This window comes from Panthera leo, chromosome C2, assembly GCF_018350215.1.
Source record: "Panthera leo isolate Ple1 chromosome C2, P.leo_Ple1_pat1.1, whole genome shotgun sequence".
NCBI lineage: Eukaryota > Metazoa > Chordata > Mammalia > Carnivora > Felidae > Panthera > Panthera leo.
In genome coordinates, this window is record NC_056687.1 from 5,485,100 (window position 1) to 5,509,353 (window position 24,254).

The following is a 24,254-nucleotide window of genomic DNA, read 5'->3' on the forward strand; positions in this document are numbered from 1 at the left end:
TTAGAGGTCATAGTCTTTGCATTTAGACAGGAAAAAGAAATGCAAGCATTACATTTGTAATAGAAGGCACAAACGTACCTACATTTACATATGGGTCTGTACAGAAAAATGTTAACAAATCTACCAGTGTACAAAAGAAAAAGAGAAATGAGTCAAAGCGTATCAATATTTAAAACCAATGAAACGCAAAAGAAGACTGTAACAGAGGAAAAAGGAGACAAAGGAATAAAACAGAAAGAAAACATTTTGCTAATGCCCATAACAAGTCCATCCCTATCAATAATTACTCTAAATGTAAATAGAACAGATAACTGATACCCACAAAACATAGATAATCCTGAAGAACAGTATGATGAGTAAAAGAAGCCAGACACACAAAAAAGAGTAACATATTCTATTTGTATCCATTTATAAAAAATTCCAGGATAGAAAACTATTCAATGGAGATAAAAATCAGAAGAATGGTTACCACTGGGAAGGAGTATTGGCAACTGACAAGGAATGGACATGAGGGAAATTTGGGGGACAGTAAAAGTATTCTAAATCTTGATGGGGTGTTGATTTTATGGATTTAGGCACTTGTCAAAACCTATCAAACTATACACTTAAAATATGTGTCTATTACTGTATATAAATTCTGCTTCCATTTTTTAAATATTAAAATATAATCTTCCTAAGGTTCAAAATTCTTCAAAAATGAAATAATTAAGTAACTTACTTCGAAAAATAACAACTTTCCCACCAAGAGAACTTTGTTAAAAATGGGTTGGTGTTTTGGAAGGGACTGTATAAAAGAAATAGATGTCACAGATTAGTGGCTGACCTCAATAAATAATAACTTCCCTCCTGGCTCTAATGCTCAATGATTTAAAATGAAAGTCTATTATTTATACACTTTATTCCTTACAGGCTGTATCATCTTTTATACACATGTGGAAAGTAATCTAACTTCAACATGACTTTTAGTAAATCTATATTTTTGTTAATTGTATTTAACAGCATATAGACACATAAGTATACAAGTTCCTTTAACTTATGCTACAGTGGGGATAGGCTTATGATTCATTCAATTACTTTAAAATTGGACCAGATCTGGAGTGCCTGGATGGCTCAGTTGGTTATGTGTCCAACTCTTGATCTCGGCTCAGGTCTTGATCTCATGGTTGTGAGTTCAAGCCCCGCATTGGGCTCTGCACTGGGTATGAAGCCTACTTAAAATAAACAAACAAATAAGTAAATAGACAAACAAATAAATAAATAATGTTATATATATTATACATCTATATACACATATTATATATACTATATACATGTATATAGTAGATGTATATATACACATATAGTAGATGTATAATAGATAATGTACATATTATGTATATAAAATGGGACCAGATCTGGAGTGCATGTTTGGTAGGTACCGTAACAGGTTATCATTCTGATTTCAGAAAGTCAGTCACCCCAAATAAACCCTAATCATTGTCAAAGCAGCTTTGAGCCTACTTTGCCTTTAATTTCAGTTTTCATGGTAATGGCTAAAATGGATTTATTAGATTAGGACTACAAAATATCCTTCACTCTTGAATAAAGCATTTTCTGTTTTAAAGTCCTTCTGTGTAGCCATCTTTACTGTGTTTTTTTTTCTTAAAATTTTTCAGTCTGGTGAGTTCAGTATTTTCTTGTTTCAGTTGCTTGCAAAAGAAAATAAATATTCTGAGCTGCACCTCTTTGAACCATCAATGGGTAGATACAAGTACATTCTTTTGCACCCATTCCCAGATGACTGCATTTTTTCTGTCTTTCATCTTTCTCTTATTCCATCATTAAACAGCTGTGTCTTTAGCACATACTTGTAATTGCTGGCCCTGGAATAGTCGCTGGGATGATGAACGCTCATTTCTTCCCAGTGAGAGCTCCCATCTAGTGGAAGACAGGTGACAGCCTTACATGGTGGTATGACAGGCCGCAGGGAAACTGTGAAGGAAGAGAGGGAAGTTACCTTATTTAGGTTAGGAGATACCCAATGGGAGGGAGGGATCCTGATGGGTTAGAAAATACAGCATCGAGTTAAAAAGAGGCAAAGGAAGGCAATGTGTTCCTGGAAGAAGGTCTGTCACCTGCAGTGGCATGGAAGGCTTGAGACAGCAGGTGCATTTATTTCCCTGGTGTGGTAGAATGGTGTGGCTGGGGAGCAAAATGAGGAAGGATGAGACTCTAGAGCTAACTCTGGCTCACAGTTTGTAGATTCTGTGCCCTAAGGTCTAGAGGCCATGGGAATTGATGAGGGAATCTAAAGCAGTAAAATCACACAGTTTATGGCAGGACGTTCCATGCACTGAAATAAAGTGAGACCATGAGCCCGGAAGTCCGGAGGGGAGGCCTTTGTGCTCTATGTGAGAAGGGGTGATGGTTGGAGCCAAGGTGGTGGCAGTGGGGATGGCAAAGGTGGGGCTAATTCAGAAGACAGTTTGCAGGAACTGACGGTCTACTCTTTGAGAAAAATATGTGAGAAGCCTTGATGACAGACGTTCTCCCCAAAAGTAGCTGGCCAAGGACCATGCTGGGAGTGGGGAGCTGCTCAGGGCGTATAATATCTCAGAGTTCTCCTCCGTTTCCCGTCTGCCCTCAGTACATAATAGTTGGGACAGGGAGGTTTCTCTGTGGATGGTTAATGCCTGCTGTGAGTGACAGCCTCTTGTTTTTGATTGCTAGAAATCAGGCAGCTGCTCAGATTGCAGCTTTTAATTTGAAGGGTCAAGTGGTTGAATTTGGTCGTCACTTCAGCTGGATCATATTCTGAATGAGCTAAATAGACACTGTAGTAAGATGAGGAATCTTATTTATTATTGCCATTTAGAATGGAGGAGCATTCCATATTGCAAAGCGTGGACTTACCAGTTAACTTTGGAACACGGCTTGTCATTTGGTTCATGAAAAAAATATGCAAAGGTATAGTTGGGGAAGCAAAACCAACATGAAAAGAGCAAACAGCATTAGAGAATGATTATGTGGGTCTTTATTTAAATCTTTAACTGGAGTTAAGTGGTTTTCTCTTGGAGGCTTTAAAGCTTTTGGTCTGAGATGTAGTTTGGGAAAAATAGAATGAGGAGTTTAGAGACCTTGAAATTGCCTTGTCACAGTGAGGGTGGTCTGGAGGACTTCAAGTGACAGACTATTAATTACAAGAGCAAAATGAACTCTAATAAGGGGGAGATCAGTGATACGTTCAAGGGAGGCTTCATGGAAGGAGTGAGCTCCATCAGCCCTGATGTGCATAGGGTTTAGAAAATAAAAATGCAACACTCTGTCTCCCAGTTAGAAAATCAAGGTCCCCCTTTCTGCTTTTTCATTTATGTGACTTTGAAAACATGAGTGAATCTCTCTGATCCTCAATTTACTAACCTATAAAATAGGAACAGGGAGACTTGCTTCTTGGAGCTGCTCAGAAAATTTAATTAGGTGACAAGGTAACAATTGGTATGACCTTTGCACTTGGCTGACAGCAGAGCACTCTGATTACTGTCCATGAATGGGGGGCGGGGGTGGGGGTGGGACGGAGGTATATGTTCCAGGCATATGTTCTGAGGTCGGAGAGTGATAGCACCAGCCAAGACGTAGAGGCTGTGCCATAGCCAGAGTTGGCCTGTCTGCTTATTTTCAACAAGTGTGTACTTGACATAGGAAAGGCTGGGGAACTACAAATGTCCTTGAATGGATTTTCTTGAGGGAGGAAGACCGTCTGGTAGCAGTTGATGGGCTGTGCTTTGCAGACAGGAAAGCCAAGGAAAACCCACTGGCCTGCAAGCCTGCCTCCCCAGACCTCTTCCCTGCTTCTCTTCTTTCCGTTTTCTTCCTTTCAGCCCTGTGATGATGTGGACACCTCTTAGCTTTGTGACCTTGGGTAAATTCCTTAACCTCTCTTTATCTCCATTTTTTATTCATAAAATGGGATACTACCTAGTAATGATTTCCAAGGGCTAAATAAAATAATGCATTTATCATGGTGCTTGGGACATAATAAACACTCAGGGAGTGATGACACTCTTCCACCCTTGTCCCTCTGTATGCCCCCCTTCCTGCTACATGATTTTGGATCATGATTGAGGGTATACTGCATAGAAGGGCCATGGGGCAACCCAAGCATTAGGCAATTAATTAGAATGAAGGCCTTGGGAATATGGCCAAAAAGGTAAAAGTACAATATAGTTTTGGGATACCACAGCAGTTGAGACAAATTGCACATGGGAGATGAAGGTAACATCTAAGACATTTCAGCTGAGGTGTGGAATAAATGGGTATGACAGCAGTGGAGTTTGCGAGCCCAGTTCCTAGTTATTCCTTCTATCGCAACCTTATGACCTAGAATCATTATAGAACTTAGTACAGTTTTTGACTTGTCAGGTAATTGGGAAGATTTATAGAGACTTAATTTAAAATAAATTAGCTGTTTTCCTACAGGAAGTTAAAAGAAAAAAGAAAACAAAACAACCCTTAGCTCTTATGTGTGTGCCTTATGGCTTACACTGTCTGTGGACCAATAATCTTCCTAATGTCATGCTCAGTGGGGTGACCTTGGCACTAAAGAAGCCATTTGGAGGGAAAGTACTAGACTTAATGACTGAACACACCTGCCCTTTGGTTCCTAATATTGGCTCTGCGTCACTGAGAGGAAAGCTGCAGATGAGATGATTTTCTATCTGCGGCTCCATAGGAGGTCAGTTTTCTCACATTTCTTTATGTCCAATGATGTAGCTGCTGTTTCTGACTTTTAATGATTAGCTGCCCCATAGAAAACAAACACTGCTCAAAAGGCCTCTAGTTAACCTTTATTTGGCAAGGAAAATAAAAGTTATACAGGGCCACTATCTTATTGCTATGTTTAGTGGTCTAATTTTTGTGCCATATTTCTACTATAATTTTATTTCATCCATTGATTCTTCCAACAAATATTTCTGAAGCCTCTATTCTGAGTGCTGGAGTGCAGTGGTGATCAAAACAGAGATATCAAGTTCCTGGCCCATAAGACTCACATTCCAGTGGAAGAAAGAGACAACAAACAAACAAACATGCAAACAAACAAACAATGTCAGGTATCTGCATGTACTATGAAATTAAAACTCAGTAGGAGGATTGAGAGTGATGGGGATAGGAAAGGTATGTCAGATAGGATGGACAGGGAAATCCTTTCTCGAGAGATTTTTGAGCAGACTTGACTAAGGTAAGGGAGCAAGTCACAGGGCTCTCTGCAGGAAGTGAGCTCCAGGGAAGAGACCAAGCATGAAGGCCCCAAGTCAGGAGTGAGCTTTGTGTGTTCAAAGAGCTGCAAGAGACCAATGTGCTCAGTGTTACATAAGGGAAGAGGCAAAGGAATGAGGGCGAGGGCCAGACCATCTTTCTGGTTGTGACAGGAAGCCATTGGATTTTAGTGTCCGGTGTCATAAATTAAATCTTACCTAGACTTTGACCAATTACCATCTTGACTAAATGCCATCCAGTAGAGAGTGGCAATATTTATGTACATATCCCCTCTTCCCCACCACCGCCACCAAATAGCTCCTAGTTTTGCTTTCAGTAAAACTGAATCCTTGTTCCTGGTGACAGCTTAGGGCAGCTTACATCCATTCTTTGGAAATATATAGCTTCTTGGAGGCCATGAATTTTAAACATAAAAAAACATTGAATCGCGCCTAAGATTGAAAAGTACCTGTCCTATTACAAACATATTACTATTCCTCTCTTAAAAACAGCAAAAATAATCCCCCCCTCCTTTAACAAACAGACCAAGCCAAAGAACACGGTATTTTAAACAGCCCTCATTTTAGACAAGGTGACGAGAAGGGATCCCTTGGAGACTTAAGATGTTATCAGACTACATGGGTCCCATGACACGATTTGGGTATTTTGGAACATACGTATCTTAAATTTCTCTTTCTGGAGGGACAGATGTAATGTTTGTGTAGTTATGATTCAGACAGGTGTATGGTACAAATGACCTATCATTGCATTTTGGGGGTGTGGCATAATTATTTGGTTGAATCCTTCCCTTCCATTTCCTTAATCACCCTCCTCCCCATTGGAAAATCCTTCTACTGGAAAAACCAACCATATTGGCAAACATGCTCACTACAACATACAAAATAAAGTGTCACACAAGTTAAAGGAGAGCAAAATATAATTTTAAGAAAGGAAACCAGCAACTTTTGGGAATTAAAACCTAGACAATACAGAGTACTTAGTCTTTGGGTCCTATAGGAAGTTTTAGCTCAGATTGCAACAGTTCCACCTCTAGTCTGTTTCTCCTTGGCCAAAATCCTCCTATAGTGCTTTCTGCTGTCTTCCCTCAGAAAAAACTAGGTCCATCCTACTCTCAAGGTCTTTGGGCGTTGGGGTCACTGTGATCTGTGTTATGATCTTAGTCATGATAACTTTGGAGAAAGCCTATTTCCCTGTTCTGTAAAGCTGGAGTAATGTCCATTTGTTTTTCCTTTCAGCAGATATTTTCAGAGTACTTTCTATGTTCCATTGCTGTGCTCTGTGCTGGGGATACAATGGTCAGTGGGAAAGGAATGGTTCTTATTCTTAGATGGTGAAGAGCCTTATGGGGGAGACAGGCAATTAAACCAGCAACACCAAACAATTTGATAAAGGCTATGGCAGGGCAACAAAGGGTTCTGTGGGGGCATTTAATCTCATTCATAGCACTAGAAAAGGTGTCTCAGACTAAGTGGGCTCGGAACTGAGATGCAAATAATAAGTGAGAGTTCGTTAAACAAAGAAATGCAGAAGCATATGTGAAGTCCAAGCAGCAAGAACAATCATGGGGACTGGAGAACAGACAGAGTTTTAGAACAGCTGGAGAAAAGCCTGCAAGAAGGGAATGTCAAGAGATGAAGCTGGAAACCAGGGACCCAAGTCATAAAGAACCTTCACAATATTGTATGATTCTGGATTATATCAAAGAACAATTGGAATGCACTGACGATTTTAAGCAGGCAGTCACATCGTCCAGTAAGTGTCTTGGATTCTTCAAGCTACTGTGTGGAGAACAGACTCAAGAGGGGTGGTAGGTGCCAGGTAGACAGACCCCAGTGACGAGGCTACTTCTAAAACCAGATAAGAACCAGTATTGGCCTTTGTCTCCGGGAAAGTTCCTCCAAAAGCAGAGTGTGAGGTACGTGATTGGCTGCAAGTCACTAATGATATGTGATTCCTGGATTCCAGAGTGAGGGCTGGATGGCAGGAGTAAGATCAGAAAGAAAGGGAAAAAATCAATAAAGGTTGTTTTAATGAGCTTGTTGCCACCTTTGGGCAGTGGGGGATCCTTTATACTGGGAATCCTCTGAGGAATCACAGATAATCACAATCACTTCTTAAAGTGTTGTCTCTGGACCAGCAGACTCAGCATCCCTGGTAGCTTATTAGAAAGGCAGTATCTTAGATCCCTCCTCAGATCTACTAAGTCAAAACTTTGGAAGGTATGGCTCAGCAACTTGTGTTTTAGTCAGATCTTCAGGTGATTCTGATGCCCTATAATGTTTGATCACAGGCATAGAAAGAACATGCCTCAGACTCGTCCCATGGGATTGGAGGATGGAGAGAAGAGGCATTTCCCTCCCCCAACTCCTGTCCCTCATTGGTATATGTTTGTCACCCACATTTCTGGGTTGCATCAGGGAGAGTGAGTAAGCATTTGTGACACCAGAGAAGGCCCTGGGACAGCAGAGACTCATGCTCTTGGTGTGGTACCCTGGCAAGTGCATGGAACTGTCCAGCCCCTGGTGTGCTGAAACCAGATGAATGGAGGATATGATATGTGGCAATTTACCACACACCTTGTTTACCCATGGTGACTAGGGCATGCAATAAATATGGAGAGATTTTGAGGATATGTGATACATTTTCAAGGAAGAACCATCAGTGCCAGATATAAGGAGATGAAAGAGGAAGTTATGAAAGATAATTCTCAGTTTTATAGGCCATTTCCATCTATAATTACCTTACACTTACAATATGTCAATGGCTATTTCTCATGTAAACCTCTTTGATCAGTTTTTAAGTAGTGTCCCTTTGGATTAGAACCAAATTGAGGGGAGGGGTCATGGATCAATTATAATTAGACAGGCTTCCAGAGAAAATGCAAGAGAGTAGTGATCCTGTCCATTTGACAAAAGGTTTCCTTCTCTTAGCAGAATTTGAGCCAAATAGAGCATAGACTATAGATGACTGCATATTTACTTTCCACCTGGCCAGAGTGATTTTGGCATTGTGCCTTAAACTTTATAATCTATCCTCAAGATTTATTACTTTTACTAGAAAACTTTGCTGTATATAATCTCCAGAATTTTTCCTAGAAATAGTTTTCTCAGCTTGAGACAGCCATCCCTTATCACCTTATTTTAAATATATTTACATTTTATTGAATATATTTGTCTCAGAATACCATCTAAATGAAGTAAAATTGCTTGCTAGTTAAGCAATATTGAGGAGACCCATTGGCTGCATACATGATTTAATTTGCAAGTTGGGAATTGTATTTGTTAAGGATATGTTAAAGCTGGACATACCTGCATTTATTAAATTAACAGGCACTCCCAGAGCACTTAATATCTTCCGGACACTGTTCTGAGAACACTTGTAATCTTAATTCCTTTGATCTCCACACCAATTCTATAAAATGAGTACTGTAATTATACCCAATTTAAAGATAAGGAAATTGAAGCCAAGAGACATTTGATAACTTGCACCAAATCATCCAACTGGAAGAACCAAAGTTGGAGCTCAAACCCTGGTATTTAGTCCTTGGCCCTGTACTCCTAGACATCACTGTTGTCTCTTTCAGAAACACAGCAGTGATTACAATCTCCAGCTGCTTCTTGTGTCTTGATATCATTCCCTCCTCTTCGACTGTTTTATGGACAAAATGATCTTCGCTGTGGTTCATATCATTCCAATGTGTTTTGAAGCTTCTAGCTAACATGGACTCTTATTTTTCTCCCAGTCCATTTCATGTTGTGGCTGGAATTACTATTGATCTGTAGCATATAGGCCCATATTTCTGTCTCAAAATAAGAATTTTGGAAATTGCAAGGCTGACAAGACTAGCTTTACCAGGAATTAAGGAAAGGAGATGAAGAACACTCACATTTGCTAAGTGCCTGGCATATGGTAGACACAATCTATCTCCTCTCATATAATGGACTGCCTCATTGAAAGTTCATCCCATAATTAATCATTGATTTTGATGGAAAAGATTCTGAGATTCTAATACCTTCAGATGCTGCCTTTCCTAGAAGTATATGTATCTTCTCTTTAAGAGAAGACGCCAATACTCTTACAATGACAATAACTTAATTCAAAGCATTTGCTTTCTCTTGGCAGGTGTGTTTCAGGACAGAGTGCATGTGTATGATTTGGGTAGGGATGCATTTTTTCCAGCACTTCATAAAACTCACCAAATATGCATTTATTTAATATGCTTTTTAAATATGTACACGATAAAGTCTTCATGGTACCTCACTTCACTTAGCTTCCATCATCCTCTGTTGGTCCAGAAGAGTACTTACTGACATCAGGAATAATGGTCTGTGTGTCTTCATCAGATTTTGGGGAGAAGTTCAATGCCATGCTGTGTTCTCTATTGCCTTTAGGGGATGCCTATTAATTTTCCCTTCATCTCCTATTAGAACAAGAATAGATACCAAATGCTTTGAGCAGCACACCCAAGAGGAATACTTCCTCTTGATAATTGCTCTTTGTTCCTTAAATTGTGGTCCTGATTCTATTTGCCATGGAGTGGATTGCTCAAGATCTTCCATACCCCAAGTAAAAACCAATGTCCTATTCCCTTGGTTTATTCAACTTCCACACGTAAGAGGCCACACATAAGAGGCCAGTTTTTCCCAGAGCAAATTAACTTCAGTCTGCAGAATCTCACTGATCTAAATAAGAAAATTTTCCTACACTGAGGTCACTTTCCTGACTTATTCCAGATCACATATACTATTTTTCAGTCTTCCATATAGGTAACCCGTTGTTTTTATTTTAATGTCCATTAAAATTATTGGCATTATTAAAATCATAGCTTTGAAAGTTGTGTTCTTGTCCAAATTAAGGGTGACATTTCTCTCTTTTCAGTTCCTCCGAAATTTGTGGTTCAGCCACGGGACCAGGACGGGATTTATGGCAAGGCTGTCATCCTCAATTGCTCAGCTGAGGGCTATCCTGTACCCACCATAGTGTGGAAATTCTCTAAAGGTATGAAGTTACTTGATTTGCTTGTTACCTGCCGAACACATGTTAGAATCTAAAGAATTAGATGAGCATTTCGAGTCCTTCCAGATGTGTTTCTGGCAAGTAAATATGTTCCCACCTCCACCAAGTCTTTCCTCTCACAAATAACCCTACTCCACTGAAATGTTTTTATTTGGACCAGGAAAGTATCTGGTCTTGCATAGCATTCCCTGGGGAAGATCACGAATGGGGCAGGTTATTCCATGGAAGCTATTTCAGCACCATGGATAGCTCTGCATTGCCTACAGGAGTTGTGTAACCATAATCCACTTGGAGAGAACTGCATACCCTGACATGTGCAGACACAAGGATGAATTGTCAGTATTGCTCATTGTTTGGAAAGTATTTCCCTGTTGTTTATACATTTGTGGTTAATTGGCTTTAGAAGGTTAAAAATAAAAACACATCCATGCCCTATTTTCAGCATCCAGTGTTCTTTGTTTTCACTCCTAATCATGCTTTCTCTGTGCAAAGGCAAAGCAGCCTCCCCACTTTTAAGGTAACACTGTCAATGTTGCAGGAATAGAAACTTGTAACATGCAGACTGATGGGGAACATTCTAGACACCATGAAGATCATTTGTGTCCATCTTATTGTCTTCTCCAGGAAAGCGTTCTTAACTGTGCTTATGAACATATTGGAATTCTCTCTCTTTTTTCATTCACTCACCTTCACTCATTAATGTATCAAGCAGTTGAAGGCCAAATACACACTGGTGGGATAAACAAACAAATAAATCATGGTCTCTTTTCCTAACAGTCTAAGACCTACTATATGTGTTTAATTGTTCTGAGTCTGTTACCTATTTGTTTGCTTTATTATGGTTTGTATTCCACATACTGCTTTTTAAAATAACATGCTGTATTTCTTATTATGGAAATAACAACAATAGAAGAAAGACAAAATGGGTCACTTACCACCTCCTTCCTGGTATATTTCCTTCCAGGGAGAAAGAGAAGAGGGAGGGAAGAGAATGCTAGAAACCATTTCGTTGCAGGAAGGAATCAATTACATTTTTAAGAATTCCCCGAGCCTACTGTCCTATAGCCTGCCGCATACATTGTCCATGCCAAAGCACTTTATTCAAAAAGCAAAGCCTGTTGTTCAGAGTAACTGCCCACATGACTTTTTATTTTAGGCCATATTTGAAGCCTCATGTTGCATTATATGGAAACAAACAGCGTGCATTTAACTTAGTTTGCATACATGTTCATATATGATATTATGAACATTTTCCACAACACTTACCTTCTTCAAAATTATTTCTAATGTTTGCCATTGTGCAAGGCTCCCTGTCTCTCCTTGAGATTGTTTTCAGTTTCTCCTATACACTCTGCAGACGAACATCCCTGTATGTGCATCCCATCCAGTGTACATGTGTGTGATTGTTTCCTTAGAAGTAAAGTGGCATTTAAGGCTTTGGGTCTGTATGGCCCAGGGTGCTTGGGAAAATATTGTGGCAATTTGCACACCCACCAGCAACGTGAGGCTGTGTGTATCCCTGTGTCGTCACCAGATAGAAAGGATCTTTTTATTCCTAATCTTTACAATACGATGGGTGAAATGGCTTTCTGTTTTAATTTGTATATTTGGATTACTAATGATGCTAAACATGTTTATCCTATGTTTACTGCTTCCCTTTGGGGGGATTTCTTATTCATGTTACTTGCACACTTCCCTCCAAATCTTATTTATTTGTAAGAGTGTTATTCTTAGATGAAATAATGCTTTGTCTGTCATGGATCTGGTAGACATTTTATTCCTTCCCATCACTGATGTGTGAATGAAGTTATAGTAGCCTTTTTTTATTTTAAAATTTTATGTGCAATATGAAACCATCAAAGAAACAATGAGAGACTTCAACAAACAAATTTTTATAAATGTGTTTTAAATTCCCCTCAAATAACACCATTCAAAGATAAACAAGGATAAGTGCTCTGAACGTTTTTGGCTAGCCTTTCAGACCTGTCCCCTGGAAAATGCATATATCTGTGGATATACCTGTAATTTTGTGGGCTCTTTAAATCGATCATATGATTCTTCCTCACTTATAATCTTCCTTCTTCAGTTACCAATATACTGTGAATGTCTTTCCCTGTGAATAAACATGGGTATTCACTATGACTTTTTAATATCTGTGTAGAGCTTACATTAATACATCCGTAAGTCCATCTAACTATCTCTTACCTTTGTTAGGATTGGGCTCAGTGACTTAAAGCCACAAGGGTTTGCTCTTTCTCGTATGAGGAGTCTAGACAGACAGTTTAGGACCAGTTTGTTTTTTCCTCTAGGTCGTCAGGGACCCAAATTGCTTATGCCTTTGATCTGCCCCTCTCGACAAGCAGTTAGCGCCACTGAGCTCCATGGCCACTTCCCCTTTCCCCAGAAGAGGAAGAGCAGAGCTGCCACCCAACCTGAGTCACCTCCCCCCAAGGACCTCTCTGAAATGTCCTTAAATCAATTCCTCTAACAACCCACCACCCAGGTCACCCCAGCTATAGGGGGTCTGCAAGCTGCATTGTAGCTACGTGCTCAGCCACCATGCCCACAGCTTGGGCTATTTACCAAGAGGGGAATATGGAGACTTGGCAACTAGGTGTGTCCAACACAATTGTTGGATAGTGTTTGCTTTTTCCTGGGTTTTCACTGTTGCAAAAACATCACAGTGACTCTATCTCATCAATATTTGTACGTGTTCATTTTTTTTCCAGGGGTAAATTTCTGGAAGTAGAGTCACTGGCTCAAAGAGTAAGCGATTTCTATAGCTTTCAATATGCCTTGTCCACTCGCCAGAATTTTATTCATGTGCACATCCTTCCGCAGTTTACAATGTTGCCTGGTTTCCTGCAACAAAAATAATATCGTGTGTTAACGCTTATTTTTAAATATCTTCCAATGGAATAGGGGGAGATTGTGTAATATTATTTTAATTATACAAGTGACACAGATGTTTCTTAAGAAAAATTTAGCCTTGCTGATGGAACGCGTTTCTGGTAATCAAATATTCACTGAGAGCTTAAGGGCACCTTCGTTATGTGTGACCAAGGGGGGAAAAAAAGTTGTAAACCCAACAGACTTGGGCTGTTTCTCTGAGAGCTGCGACAATCTAATCCTGAGGCTGCAGAATTCCAGAGTAAATCGCAGTGGCTTAAGGGCGGCGATTGCAGGAATGAAACAATCTTTGTGGGAAAATAACGTTATTAGAGTCTTGACCTTGGGTCCAGATGCATGAAGTCTAAAACATTCAATTCTGTCTCCTGTTGTTTTTTTTCTTCCCTTTACATGAACAAACGAGGTCTCTGGTCTGAAGAGATTTTTTTTTTTAAATCAGGGCTTAATACCATAGTGGGCCTCACCTGTGTTCCCAGAAATCCACAACGAAGCACACGTATGTCGTTTATAGTGGAGGGAATGGGTTTCAGTCACTGTCCTAGGGACCATTCCCTTGTTAGCCACTAAGGCCCAAAGAAGGGCTGCTAAGGTAAGATACAACTAGTGCACTGGCCCGTGGCCAGCCTGGGTATCCTTTGCTCTCTGGCTGCCCATGGACAAGGCCACTTCTGACCCCCCAGGGAAGCGTGGTCATGGAAATGTTTAAAGGCAAGGGTCAGAGCATGACTGGAAGGGGGCACAGGGGAGTGGGGAGTAGTTTGCATTTCAAGTAAGGTTTTCATGGAGAAGGTAATGTGAGTAAAGCCTTAAAGAAATGGGAGATGAGGTTTGTGTGTGTCTGCAGGGGAAGCATTGAAGGCTTTAGTGCCAACTAGTATCAAAGCCAGGGGCAGAAGTTTGTGCCTGGAATGTTCCAGAAACACTGAGGAAGACACTGAAGCTGGGGCAGAGCAAAAGGAGACCTCAGAGGTCCCAGGAGGTCAGATCTCTCATCAATCATTACAAGTGGTGTGATGGTGCCATGGTGGGGATGAGTAGGGGGTCACAGTAGTGACAGTGACGCTGTCCCTTTTCTTCCACTGCCATGCTGAGCCCAGAACTAGGAGGCTATTGGAGCAATCCAGGAGGGGTGGTGGGTCTGCCCATCCCCCCTGCTGTGTTGAATGTAGACCATGGGAAGGCAGGACTCGCGGCAGGAGCCCATTAGGAGGCCTGAGCTGTGATGTGGCTTGGATCAGGGTGACAACAGTGCAGGAGGATCAGCAGTTCAGAATCTACAGCCTGATGGGCTGGTGTGGGTGTGGGTGAAGGGACAAAGCCTCTGAGAATAGATGGAGCCATGCTGGGGGGGCAGATTGGGTCATGGTCAGTATGGGAGTGTGAGCCTCTCTGTAGACATACTCGTCAATTCCCAAGATAAGCAATGAGGAATTTCCCAGGTATACTTTTTTTTAAATGAGTGCTTTCTCTGCTGTCATAGCTTTTACCTTCCACCTGTTGGCCGCCATATACCCAACTTGAGATTTACATCCATTCCGTGACCTGGGCCCTGTGCTATCCCTGTCCTTAGCCATAGTTTTTCCAGCGAGCAGTATTCCAAGCTCTGCTTTACTCAAAATGGTATGTCTGTGTCTTTTCACACATAAATCCAGTTTGGCCTGTAGGAGATGGGTGGCTCACATTATCGTCCAGGAGGAAACCGAGGCTGCCTGACTTCCCGGTAGAAGGGACTTAATCATCTTCCTGCATGTACCGAAGAGCTGACTTTGGAGTCTGGCGAATGTACAGTCTGTGCCTTGATGTCATTCATTTGGGGTCAGTTTTCCCACAGATGTGGTGTGCTATTTAATATTTAGATTCTTAGCATCTTTTATTTAAGAAAAAAATCTCTTACGTTACGTCTGTAAATATTTGTTCTCTTCCCTTTTCCATTTGCTTCTGCAGGGTCTCCACATTTTTACCTTAATGTATATTTTCTACATCTTTTACTCAAGCAAATTTGTTCTTCTTTGCACAATTTTTCCTTCCCGTTTGTGATTTTACTTTTTCTTCTTCTTTCGCCACTTCTGCCCGTTCATATTTCACTCTTTCTGGGGCCCTCGCTTCCTAGGCAAGTGACTGGTTCACAGCGTTCATCTAACTCATGGCAGCATTCTTCTGGTGTGATCCCATGACCCACTTTCTTTTCCTGTGTCTGTCTTCCAGTGTTCTTACAGTGTCTTTGCTTCCTTTTGAGAACTCCCATTCCAGGAAAATTCAGATCCCTAGAAAGAGAACGCTGTGTGCAGCTATCTGGTTCTGCACTTAATGCTGCCTGTCTGATTCTAAGAGCCACAGCAGGTGCAGGGAAGCCTCTGCCCGACCCAGCCTGGGCACACTGGTGCTGGTTTTGCCCCTCGCTGTGCCCCCACCTTAACAACGCGTCCTTTGCTGATGCTTGCCCACATTCACAGCCACAGTCGTCTGTCCTTTTCTTTCTGCATGTACCTCTGCTCATGTACACTTTTGGTTGTCCATTTACCTCCTTTGTGGCTCAATTTTCTTTCCCTCTGTGTCCTAATTGTTCTTGTATGGTTTCCAAAAAAAGAAGAAATGTTAGTTTTATGCTGCCATCTTTAAATCTTACACCCTATTTGTTTATATACTAAGCTATATAAAATTTGGACTTTCTGTAAGAAAAACAAGTAAAGTGGGAATCTAGGAGGAGGAGTTAAGAAATCGTCAGTTAAGAGAGTCGGCAGAGCTCGGACCCAAGACACAACACTGGCTGTGTTACCGCAGGAAAATTACTTAACCTGTGTGAACCACAGTTTCCTCGTGCACGTGTGTGTGTGTGTGTGTGTGTGTGTGTGTGTGTGTGTGTGAGAGAGAGAGAGAGAGAGAGAGAGAGAGAGAGAGAAAGAGATAAGATAAGAGGATTAACGTGATGGTTTAGTAAGATGATTCATAGAAAGCATTCATTCTGGTGCCTGGCACATCGCAATCAGTCAATAACATTAGCGGTCATCAGCAGCAGCTCACATGGGAAGCCAGTTGTCCGAAAACCATTTATTGGATAGCCCAACCTTTCCCCCACTGACATGAACTGCTTTATAGTCTACGAGAAAAAACGGTGTCCACCAAAGTCTGTTTCCGATGCTCTCTTTTACTCCGATCTGTCCATTCTGGCATCAGGACCACGTGTGTTAGAGGCTTAGCTCTTCCAGACACATTTTAATACCTAGTACGATACTCTCCCCATTTGTTTTCCAAAAGTGTCCTGTATTTCTCACATGGATATTTGTTTGCTTATTTCTTCTAGATGAATGTTAGGATAATTTTGTCAAGTTCTAAAAAAAAATTATTTGAAAACTTTGGAAGATTGTAATAAATCTAAAGGTTAATATGGAGAACAGGGATTTCATTAAAATATTGAGCCTTCCCAGCCAATGGCATGGACATTCTCTGCATTTATTCAGATTTCGTGTGTGTGTCCTTTATAATTCAGTTGCTTTCTTTCTGTGTGCCTCTGGCAGTGAGTATTTGTAAACTTCTGTCTGCAAGTGTCTTTGATTGTCTTCGGTTTTCTGGGTGGAAACGGGGCCCATCTATAGCCAGGGTTTGTTGGCTCTCCAGGGCCCCAGTTTTCCTTGGATGCTCAGAGCATCCACACCACGTGGCTCATGACAGTTTCTCCCGTGCTCCGATATCTCCCACTGTCCCCAGAAAGCTGTTCCCCGTTGTCATTTCTGTACCCACAGGTGCAGTCTACCAGAGAGCCTAGCTGTCTCTTACCACCAAGGTCCCAGAAGTTTCCTCTTCTTCTGGGTGTCTACCCCCCTGCCCAAACCCTCCTCGCTCGTCATATATAGGGGCCATTCTCTGGATGTTTTCATGCACTGTGTTCAATTCCAAATTAAGAAACAAATGCTGTACTCAGTACCTGGTCCAACAGCTCAGGCGACCCCTCTGGAGCCTCCTCCTACTTCAGGGGCTGGCCCCAGAGTGCTTCACCTTGATCCTGCTCACCCCTTCTCTCCCAAGGTCGAGGTAGACATCCCGGGGCCTGTGTCTAGGGATGACACGAAGAACACACAGCATGGGGCAAGCCTCAAGTCCCTCCAGTTCTCCTGGGCTCACCACTTCCCTGCCCTCTGTGTGGGCAGAGCGCCCTGAGCCTCTGACCCCATGGGTTCACCCTCTTCCGTGCCATTGGTTTGCTGGACCTGCAGCGATCCTCCCAGCTCCTTCTAGCAACACCTGCTTCAAGCTCATGCATCAGGCTCATCCAAGTTATTGGGGCCCAGTTGTTTTCCAATGTCCTTGTCCCCACTAGCACATAAATGGGTGATGAGAATCTGGAGTTAATGCAGGGAAAGGGTTCAAAGAATCTAAAAAGGAGAAGACGACGCCTCCCTGTGATGTGAGTGGTGAACACAAACCCAACTTCAAGGCTGACTGTGGCTCCCCGTTTATGACACTTGTGTGGTCCCCACATGGGGACACTAAGCATAGTGAGTTCTTGGGGAAGGACTGTGAGCCGAATAGAGAGGATGGATACTCAACTTAGTGTTTTATTTTCTTCCTTTGATGGTAGAATAAAACTCACTGTGGATGAAAACCTGCCTTCCTCTGCTAAATGGGTGGAGTATAGTGGCCCTAGGAGCTCCTCCGAGGTCCTTCCCGCTCCCAAGGAAGCTGAAATTCCGACCAGCCTTGGTAGAGTCACCAGGACGACAGGCCCCGGGCCCTTCTTGTGCTTCATTTCTTTCTTTGTCTCTACCCCTCCATCTGCCCTCTTCCTCATTGTCTTCCTCACTGCTCTTCTAGATAGAGGCAGCCACACCCAGGGCAAATATGCAGGGGTCTCCTGCTGCAGGGAAAAGGTGGCTGAAGGCCTTTTATGGCAGATACAGCTGCATGATCCCAACACACCGCGATGGCGACCTCGAGCCGTTTCAACACCCTGAAGGAGAGATCATGTGTCCTGTCAGCAAATGCAGACTTGGGTCAGTTCATGGTTACTTCTTCTGCTAAGTGACTCGAGGGCATAGTGTTCTGTCTTTGTGATTAAAAAAAAAAATCCTTGCCAGCTAGGGATAAAGTCATGCAGTTGGCATGCTGAGCTAGTCAACTCCCGAATTGTAGTCACCCCGGGGCAGGCATGAGCTCGCCCACCTAAGGGAGGTGGTTTTCTCTGGATATGGGCCTTCATTATAGACATAAAGGAATTAAGGGAAGGAAACTGAATTCCAAGTGAGCGTAATTGATGGCCTCGATGCTGACCCAGTTAGGGTGTGGTGTTTTATCAAGAAAGGATTTATGGGGTGCCTGGGTGGCTCAGTCGGTTGAGCGTCCAATCTTGATTTCTGCTCAGGTCATGATCTCATGGTTCGCGTCAGGGTCTGTGCTGAGTGTGGAGTCTGCTTGGGATTCTCTCTCTCTCTTCTCCTCTCTCTCTCTCAAAATAAGTAAAGAAACAACTTATGCTCCCTCTCTGTCTCTCTCAATGAACAAACAAACAAACATTTTTTAAAAAGAAAGGATTTAATACCGGGAAGTAGAGGCATGCAAAATTTTGGCAAGGGTGGGGGAAACTCAGCTTCCTTTCTGGAACCTGAGAAATGTGACAACCTCGAGAAGCCACCTCCGTCTGTGGTTGCAGCTGCCTCCGCACCAGGGCAGTGATTTGTCCTCCTGGAAGTCACCTTGGCATCTGCCTGTGCACCGACTTGTTGCTTCTCAAGGAGAGTGATGGCTTTTCCATCCCTGCACCTTCCAAACTGTATCCAAGTGCCTCTCACTGGTGAAATACAAACCAGAACCTGGTGACAATTCAGCAGGAAATGGTTTTTCTCAGGCTTCCAGTCCCTGCAATTTAGGGAAGAGATCAGAAGTGTTCCAGTAGGCTGAGGATAGACAGACCATCTCTGATGCAAGCATATGGACAAAATGTCACATGCACATCCTGTACAGCCTGGAAGATTCTTTCTTGGGAATAGCTTGGGCTTGGGAATAGCTTTCCGGCCTGGACCTGGACCAGTGCCTCAGGACCCTACCTCTGTCCACTTCTGGGTTCTTCTCCAGAAGGAGACACCAGAACTTAGCACTCAGTCACTGAGCACCGGTGCCATGGGTGGCGGCTCACCTTGGAGCAGGTGCCATCCAAATGTTGGTAGTTGCTCTCCCCTTCCCATCTCCGCTTCAATCTTTGTGCCCCCTCACTCCCTGCAACCCACCGACTATTCCCAGACAAGGAAGACCACCTCCCTGAGCAAGCAGAACATACTCATTCTTCAGGGAAACACCACCCTCTCCAGAAGGACAAGAGGGATTGTGTTTTCAATTCCTTGGTGGGCAAAGGGACACGCTTCCTACTTTGCCATTGGGTGCAGCCCAGGGAATATAGACAGATCTCCTTTCTGCCGTTCTGCTGTTCGACTTCAAATCAATGTTATTTCAGCCCGCTAGGGAGACCCTCTGAATGTGCTCATTGACCAACTTCTTCATTTCTTATGTGGGCATTTATGTGCACATTCACACGGCCTTGCTTCCTTTGGTGAACAGTAATCTGTAGAGCATGGAAATGCATTACTCTTCCTGTTCCATATACGGTGAAATTAAGGATGCAGAGAGAATAAGCTACTTGCTCAAGGGCACAGTTCGTAAGTTTCCAATGCTTCTGACTCTTAGCCAAGTGCTCTGGCTACAGACCAGCAAAGACTCAAGAGTGGTAGAAAAGATGAAACAATCACCATCTTCGCTGCTGCCTTCCAAGTGGGCGTGCTTGGTGACACTCAGCTATTCTTCCCCCCCTGTGCCCACTCCCCCAGTCCTTGGGAACACTGCTAAGTGTATCTTTCCATAAAGAAGAAAGGTCACGTGGTATTAACACACCCAGTAATTCAGTATGTGCCTTACATAATGCTTTAACATTTTCTTTTCATGTAATAGAGCATTAAAATTGTCCCCGCTTGACCCCAGCTATCCACAGAAAATTGGCAGCTTTTTAATTAATGACTTCTGGCTGCTACAGTGTATCTTCTAGCTAATTTCCCAGAGCACTCACCTCATGCCAACAAGATTACAGAATTCTGAATATTGTATGCACTGTGTTATATTTTGCTCTTTATAATAATGATGAACAACCTAAAGTGGATGGCCGATAATTTTATCAAGCTGTGACAAAGTCTACTTCCCTCCAGCTGAACAAATGGGTAACCCTTGGGACTGTTGTTCTTATGGTAGATGAATTGGTTCACTCTTCTGTTTAGCAAGCGTGATCAGATTTATAAATTGTGTAACTCTTCCAGTTAGGTTCACTTCCTCATGAAAAAAAGATTTAATGTTTTTCAAATGCATATACTTTATTCCTGTCTTTGTTAAGACCTTTTCATAATGAAGAGGCTTCTCTTAGTCTACATAGGAATTAATAGATAATCCTATCCAGTGATTTAACGGAGACAGCTGAGCTTAACACTAGTTAAATTTTATATTGTAATGCTTTAGTATAAGTGTGTCAAATGTTGTAAGTATTTTTCTGGTGAAAATTCTTTGAGGAGAGGAAAGCATACGTGTTTTTGACGTCAATGATCCTATTAACTGTCTCATATTCTATCAGCATTTTGTTAGATTTTTTAGGGTGTTGTACCCCGTTTTACATAACTTATAAATCCCATTGCATTTTCAGATTTCCTGGTTTTCTGCCTTATGGATGTATTTTTAAAATCCTACGTTTGGCTGAATTTTTAGGTTGTGTGTATTAAACTACATCTGGATCTCTTACTGCAGTAAACTTTGGGAAAGGCATCAATAGCCTCGACAGCTTCAAAACATGGACTAAATTTAAGCACTTAAATAAAAATTAAAGGCTTTTTCAGTAAGTTCTAATAGTATCCTTTTATCCTTGCCCAAAAGAACACGTTATCCATAAAAACGAATTTTATAATTGGTAAAAACTGAATTTTTAAAACATACCGTCAACTTTTACAGGAGAAAAAAAAACATATGATCATTTCAATAAATATTGAAAGGCAGTTGATAATATTCAACATTCAGGCCTGACTTTAAATGAGGGGTGGGGGTGGGGGGAAGTGGGTGATGGGCATGGAGGAGGGCAGTTGTTGGGATGAGCATTGGGTATTGTAATGGAAACCAATCTGACGATAAATTATATTTTTTAAAAATAATAAATTAAAATAAAAATAAATAAATAAGAAAAAATAAATTTGTGTAAAACCGGAGTATAGAAATGCTTTATAAGACCCAAGTGCTTTGGCAAATGAAGGAGGAAAAGACAGGAAGTCCAATAGATACATAGGCAAAGGATGTAGATGGGCTGTTCACCAAGAAAACAGGTATAAATTGCCAAAACATGATGATGTGAAAAGATGCTCAAACTTATCTACAGGCAAAACAAACAAAAAATATCAAAAAAAATTGTCAAAGCATGCAAATTAAAATAATGATGAAAATCAAAAAGGTCAGTCATGTACATGTGTGAGGAAAAATTAACCCTCAGCCAACACTGATGGAAATGAAATCGACGTGTTTCTTAGGAAGCAGCTTAGCCATACATTTCAACACTAAATGCGCAGAATTCCCCTTCGAGCATTAATCCCAGAGGTTGCCTACCACTCTATTGACTGACTGATAAGTGGAGAGATTCCTTGCAACATGGTCCTTCTTCTTGTGGAGTAAGAAAGACAGAAATTCAACTAATCATAAAATCATAGTAAGGAGAAATCTTTTAAGAAGGAGTATTGTGGGCTTACTGTATGCCATACCATACTTAAAGAATTTCAATGCCTACATCACCTTATTAAGGAGATTCTATATTATCTCCACTTTTACAGGTGGAAGAAACTGAGGAACTGAAAGATTACCTCATTACCTAGTTATTCGGTGTTACTGATGATCTGATGCCTTGCAACAAATTATCCCCCAAAATTAGTGGCATAGATAATGCACATTTATTACCTCCTATGTCTGTGGGTCTGGAATCTGAGTATGGCTTAGCTGAGTCCTCCTGTTCAAGGTCTCTCCCAGCACTGCAGTTAAGGTGTTGGCCGGTGATGCAGTCATGTCAAGGCTCAGCCTGGGAAGAGTCTCGTCCCCCAAGCCCACTCGTGTGGTTGCTGTGTTGTATGGCAGGATTCAGTCATAGACTGTTGGTTGGAGAACACCCTCAAGGGAGCCTCTCCATAGGGTAGCCTACATTCCCCACAGTGAGGCCACTAGCCTCAGAGAGGGAGGGATTGAAAGAGAGACCACAGAGGCTCCTGGGTGGCTCAGTCCGTTGAGCAGCCAACTCTTGATTTCAGCTCAGGTCATGATCCCAGGGTCGTGGGATCGAATCCCGTATTGGGCTCCATGCTAAGCACAGAGCCTGCTTAAGATACTCTCCCTCCCCGTGCCCCTCCCCACTCACTCTCTCTAAAAAAAAAAAAAGAAAGAAAAGAAAAGAAAAAAATATACATATGTATATGTAAAGAAGAGAGGTACCTGGGTGGCTCAGTCTGTTAAGTGCCCGACTCTTGATTTCAGCTCAGGTCATGATCTCACGGTTAGTAGGATCGAGCCCCGCATCAGGCTCTGCATGGACAGCTCAGAGCTTGCTTGGGATTCTCTCTATCTCTCTCTTTTCTCTCCCTGTCCCTCTCCTGCTGGTGCTCCCTCTCTCAAAATAAATAAACTTTTAAAAAAATGTTGGGGCACCTGGGTGGCTCAGTCAGTTAAGCATCCGACTTCAGCACAGGCCGTGATCTCACGGTTCGTGAGTTCAAGCCCCATGTCAGGCTCTGTGCTGACAGCTCAGAGCCTGGAGCCTGCTTCAGATTCTGTGTCTCCCTCTCTCTCTTCCCCTCCCTAGCTCACACTCGCATTCTCTCTCTCTGTGTCAAAAATAAATAAACTTAAAAAAAATTTTTAATGTTAAAAAAAAAAGAACAAGGAGAGCCACAATCCTTTGTGATCATAGCTACATGCCCAGTATCTGCCCCACAGTGGGTGCTCAGTAATCAAACAATAAATCCCATTTATGTAAAAATAGAGCACATCTTTATATTCACTTATAAAATATTAGGAAGGGAAAATTATGAGATTGGGGTCTTGAGAAGAAAAAGAGGGCATTTACTTACTTACTTACTATTTGAATTTGGGGCCCAAAATTCTCAGATCCCTAATCTAGGATTCTCATGTTTTATACTATAATAAGTAAACTAACAGGTACCTTTCATTAATTACTTTTCAAAACCAATCACTCATTTACTGGCATGTTCATAATTCATCAAACACTTGTTAAAAATCCTCTGTGAATTTCATGTGAATTAGGTTTCTAATGATCCACATTACACATGTTTCTAAATTTGCATTTTTTTACATTTTGATGATTTGTCTATTCCCCAAGAGCAAACAGATTAGGGGTCGGAATGTTTTTCTTCATTTTGTCTCACTTTAGAAAGTATTCAGAAGCTGATACCAGAGAGAGCAACATGTGGCAATTATGAAAGAAAAGTGTTGTTACATCTTTAAAACTTTCCATCCTTGATTTTGAATGCTTTAAGAATGAGACATATTTTTTAAAAATATTTCATGCATCAGACGTGTGATAAAATACTAACCCAAATGTGTATTATTTGTATATGCTCCTCCTTCCAACTTTGTTTTTTAAAAAAAATTTTTTTAATGTTTATTTATTTTTGGGACAGAGAGAGACAGAGCATGAATGGGGGAGGGGCAGAGAGAGAGGGAGACACAGAATCGGAAGCAGGCTCCAGGCTCCGAGCCATCAGCCCAGAGCCTGACACGGGGCTCGAACTCACGAACCATGAGATCGTGACCTGAGCTGAAGTCGGACGCTCAACCGACTGAGCCACCCAGGCGCCCCTCCTTCCAACTTTGTAGTGATCTTACAGATGTGGGCTTCTTACAAACCAGATGTCAGCCACGTATGGGACATGAGTCAGATCCTACCCACACCCAGTCTTTCCATTGGATGCTATTAGAACACAGGCTGCTTTGTTTGGGTATTTTCTCTGGCTACTTTTGTGCCTCATTGGCAGAAGTATGTAGTTATATAACAGTGTGGCCTGCAA

The 24,254-nt window shown here is 41.8% G+C and overlaps 1 protein-coding gene across 1 annotated transcript in view; it reads left to right on the forward strand.

The window, feature by feature from the left end:
* The window catches only part of DSCAM (DS cell adhesion molecule), a 754,840-nt gene that overhangs the window by 499,371 nt on the left and 231,215 nt on the right, over positions 1–24,254 (forward strand). Inside the window, exon 11 of the mRNA XM_042902977.1 lies at positions 10,132–10,251. Coding sequence (XP_042758911.1) covers positions 10,132–10,251 — 120 coding nt within the window. The remainder of the gene's footprint in view (positions 1–10,131; positions 10,252–24,254) is intronic.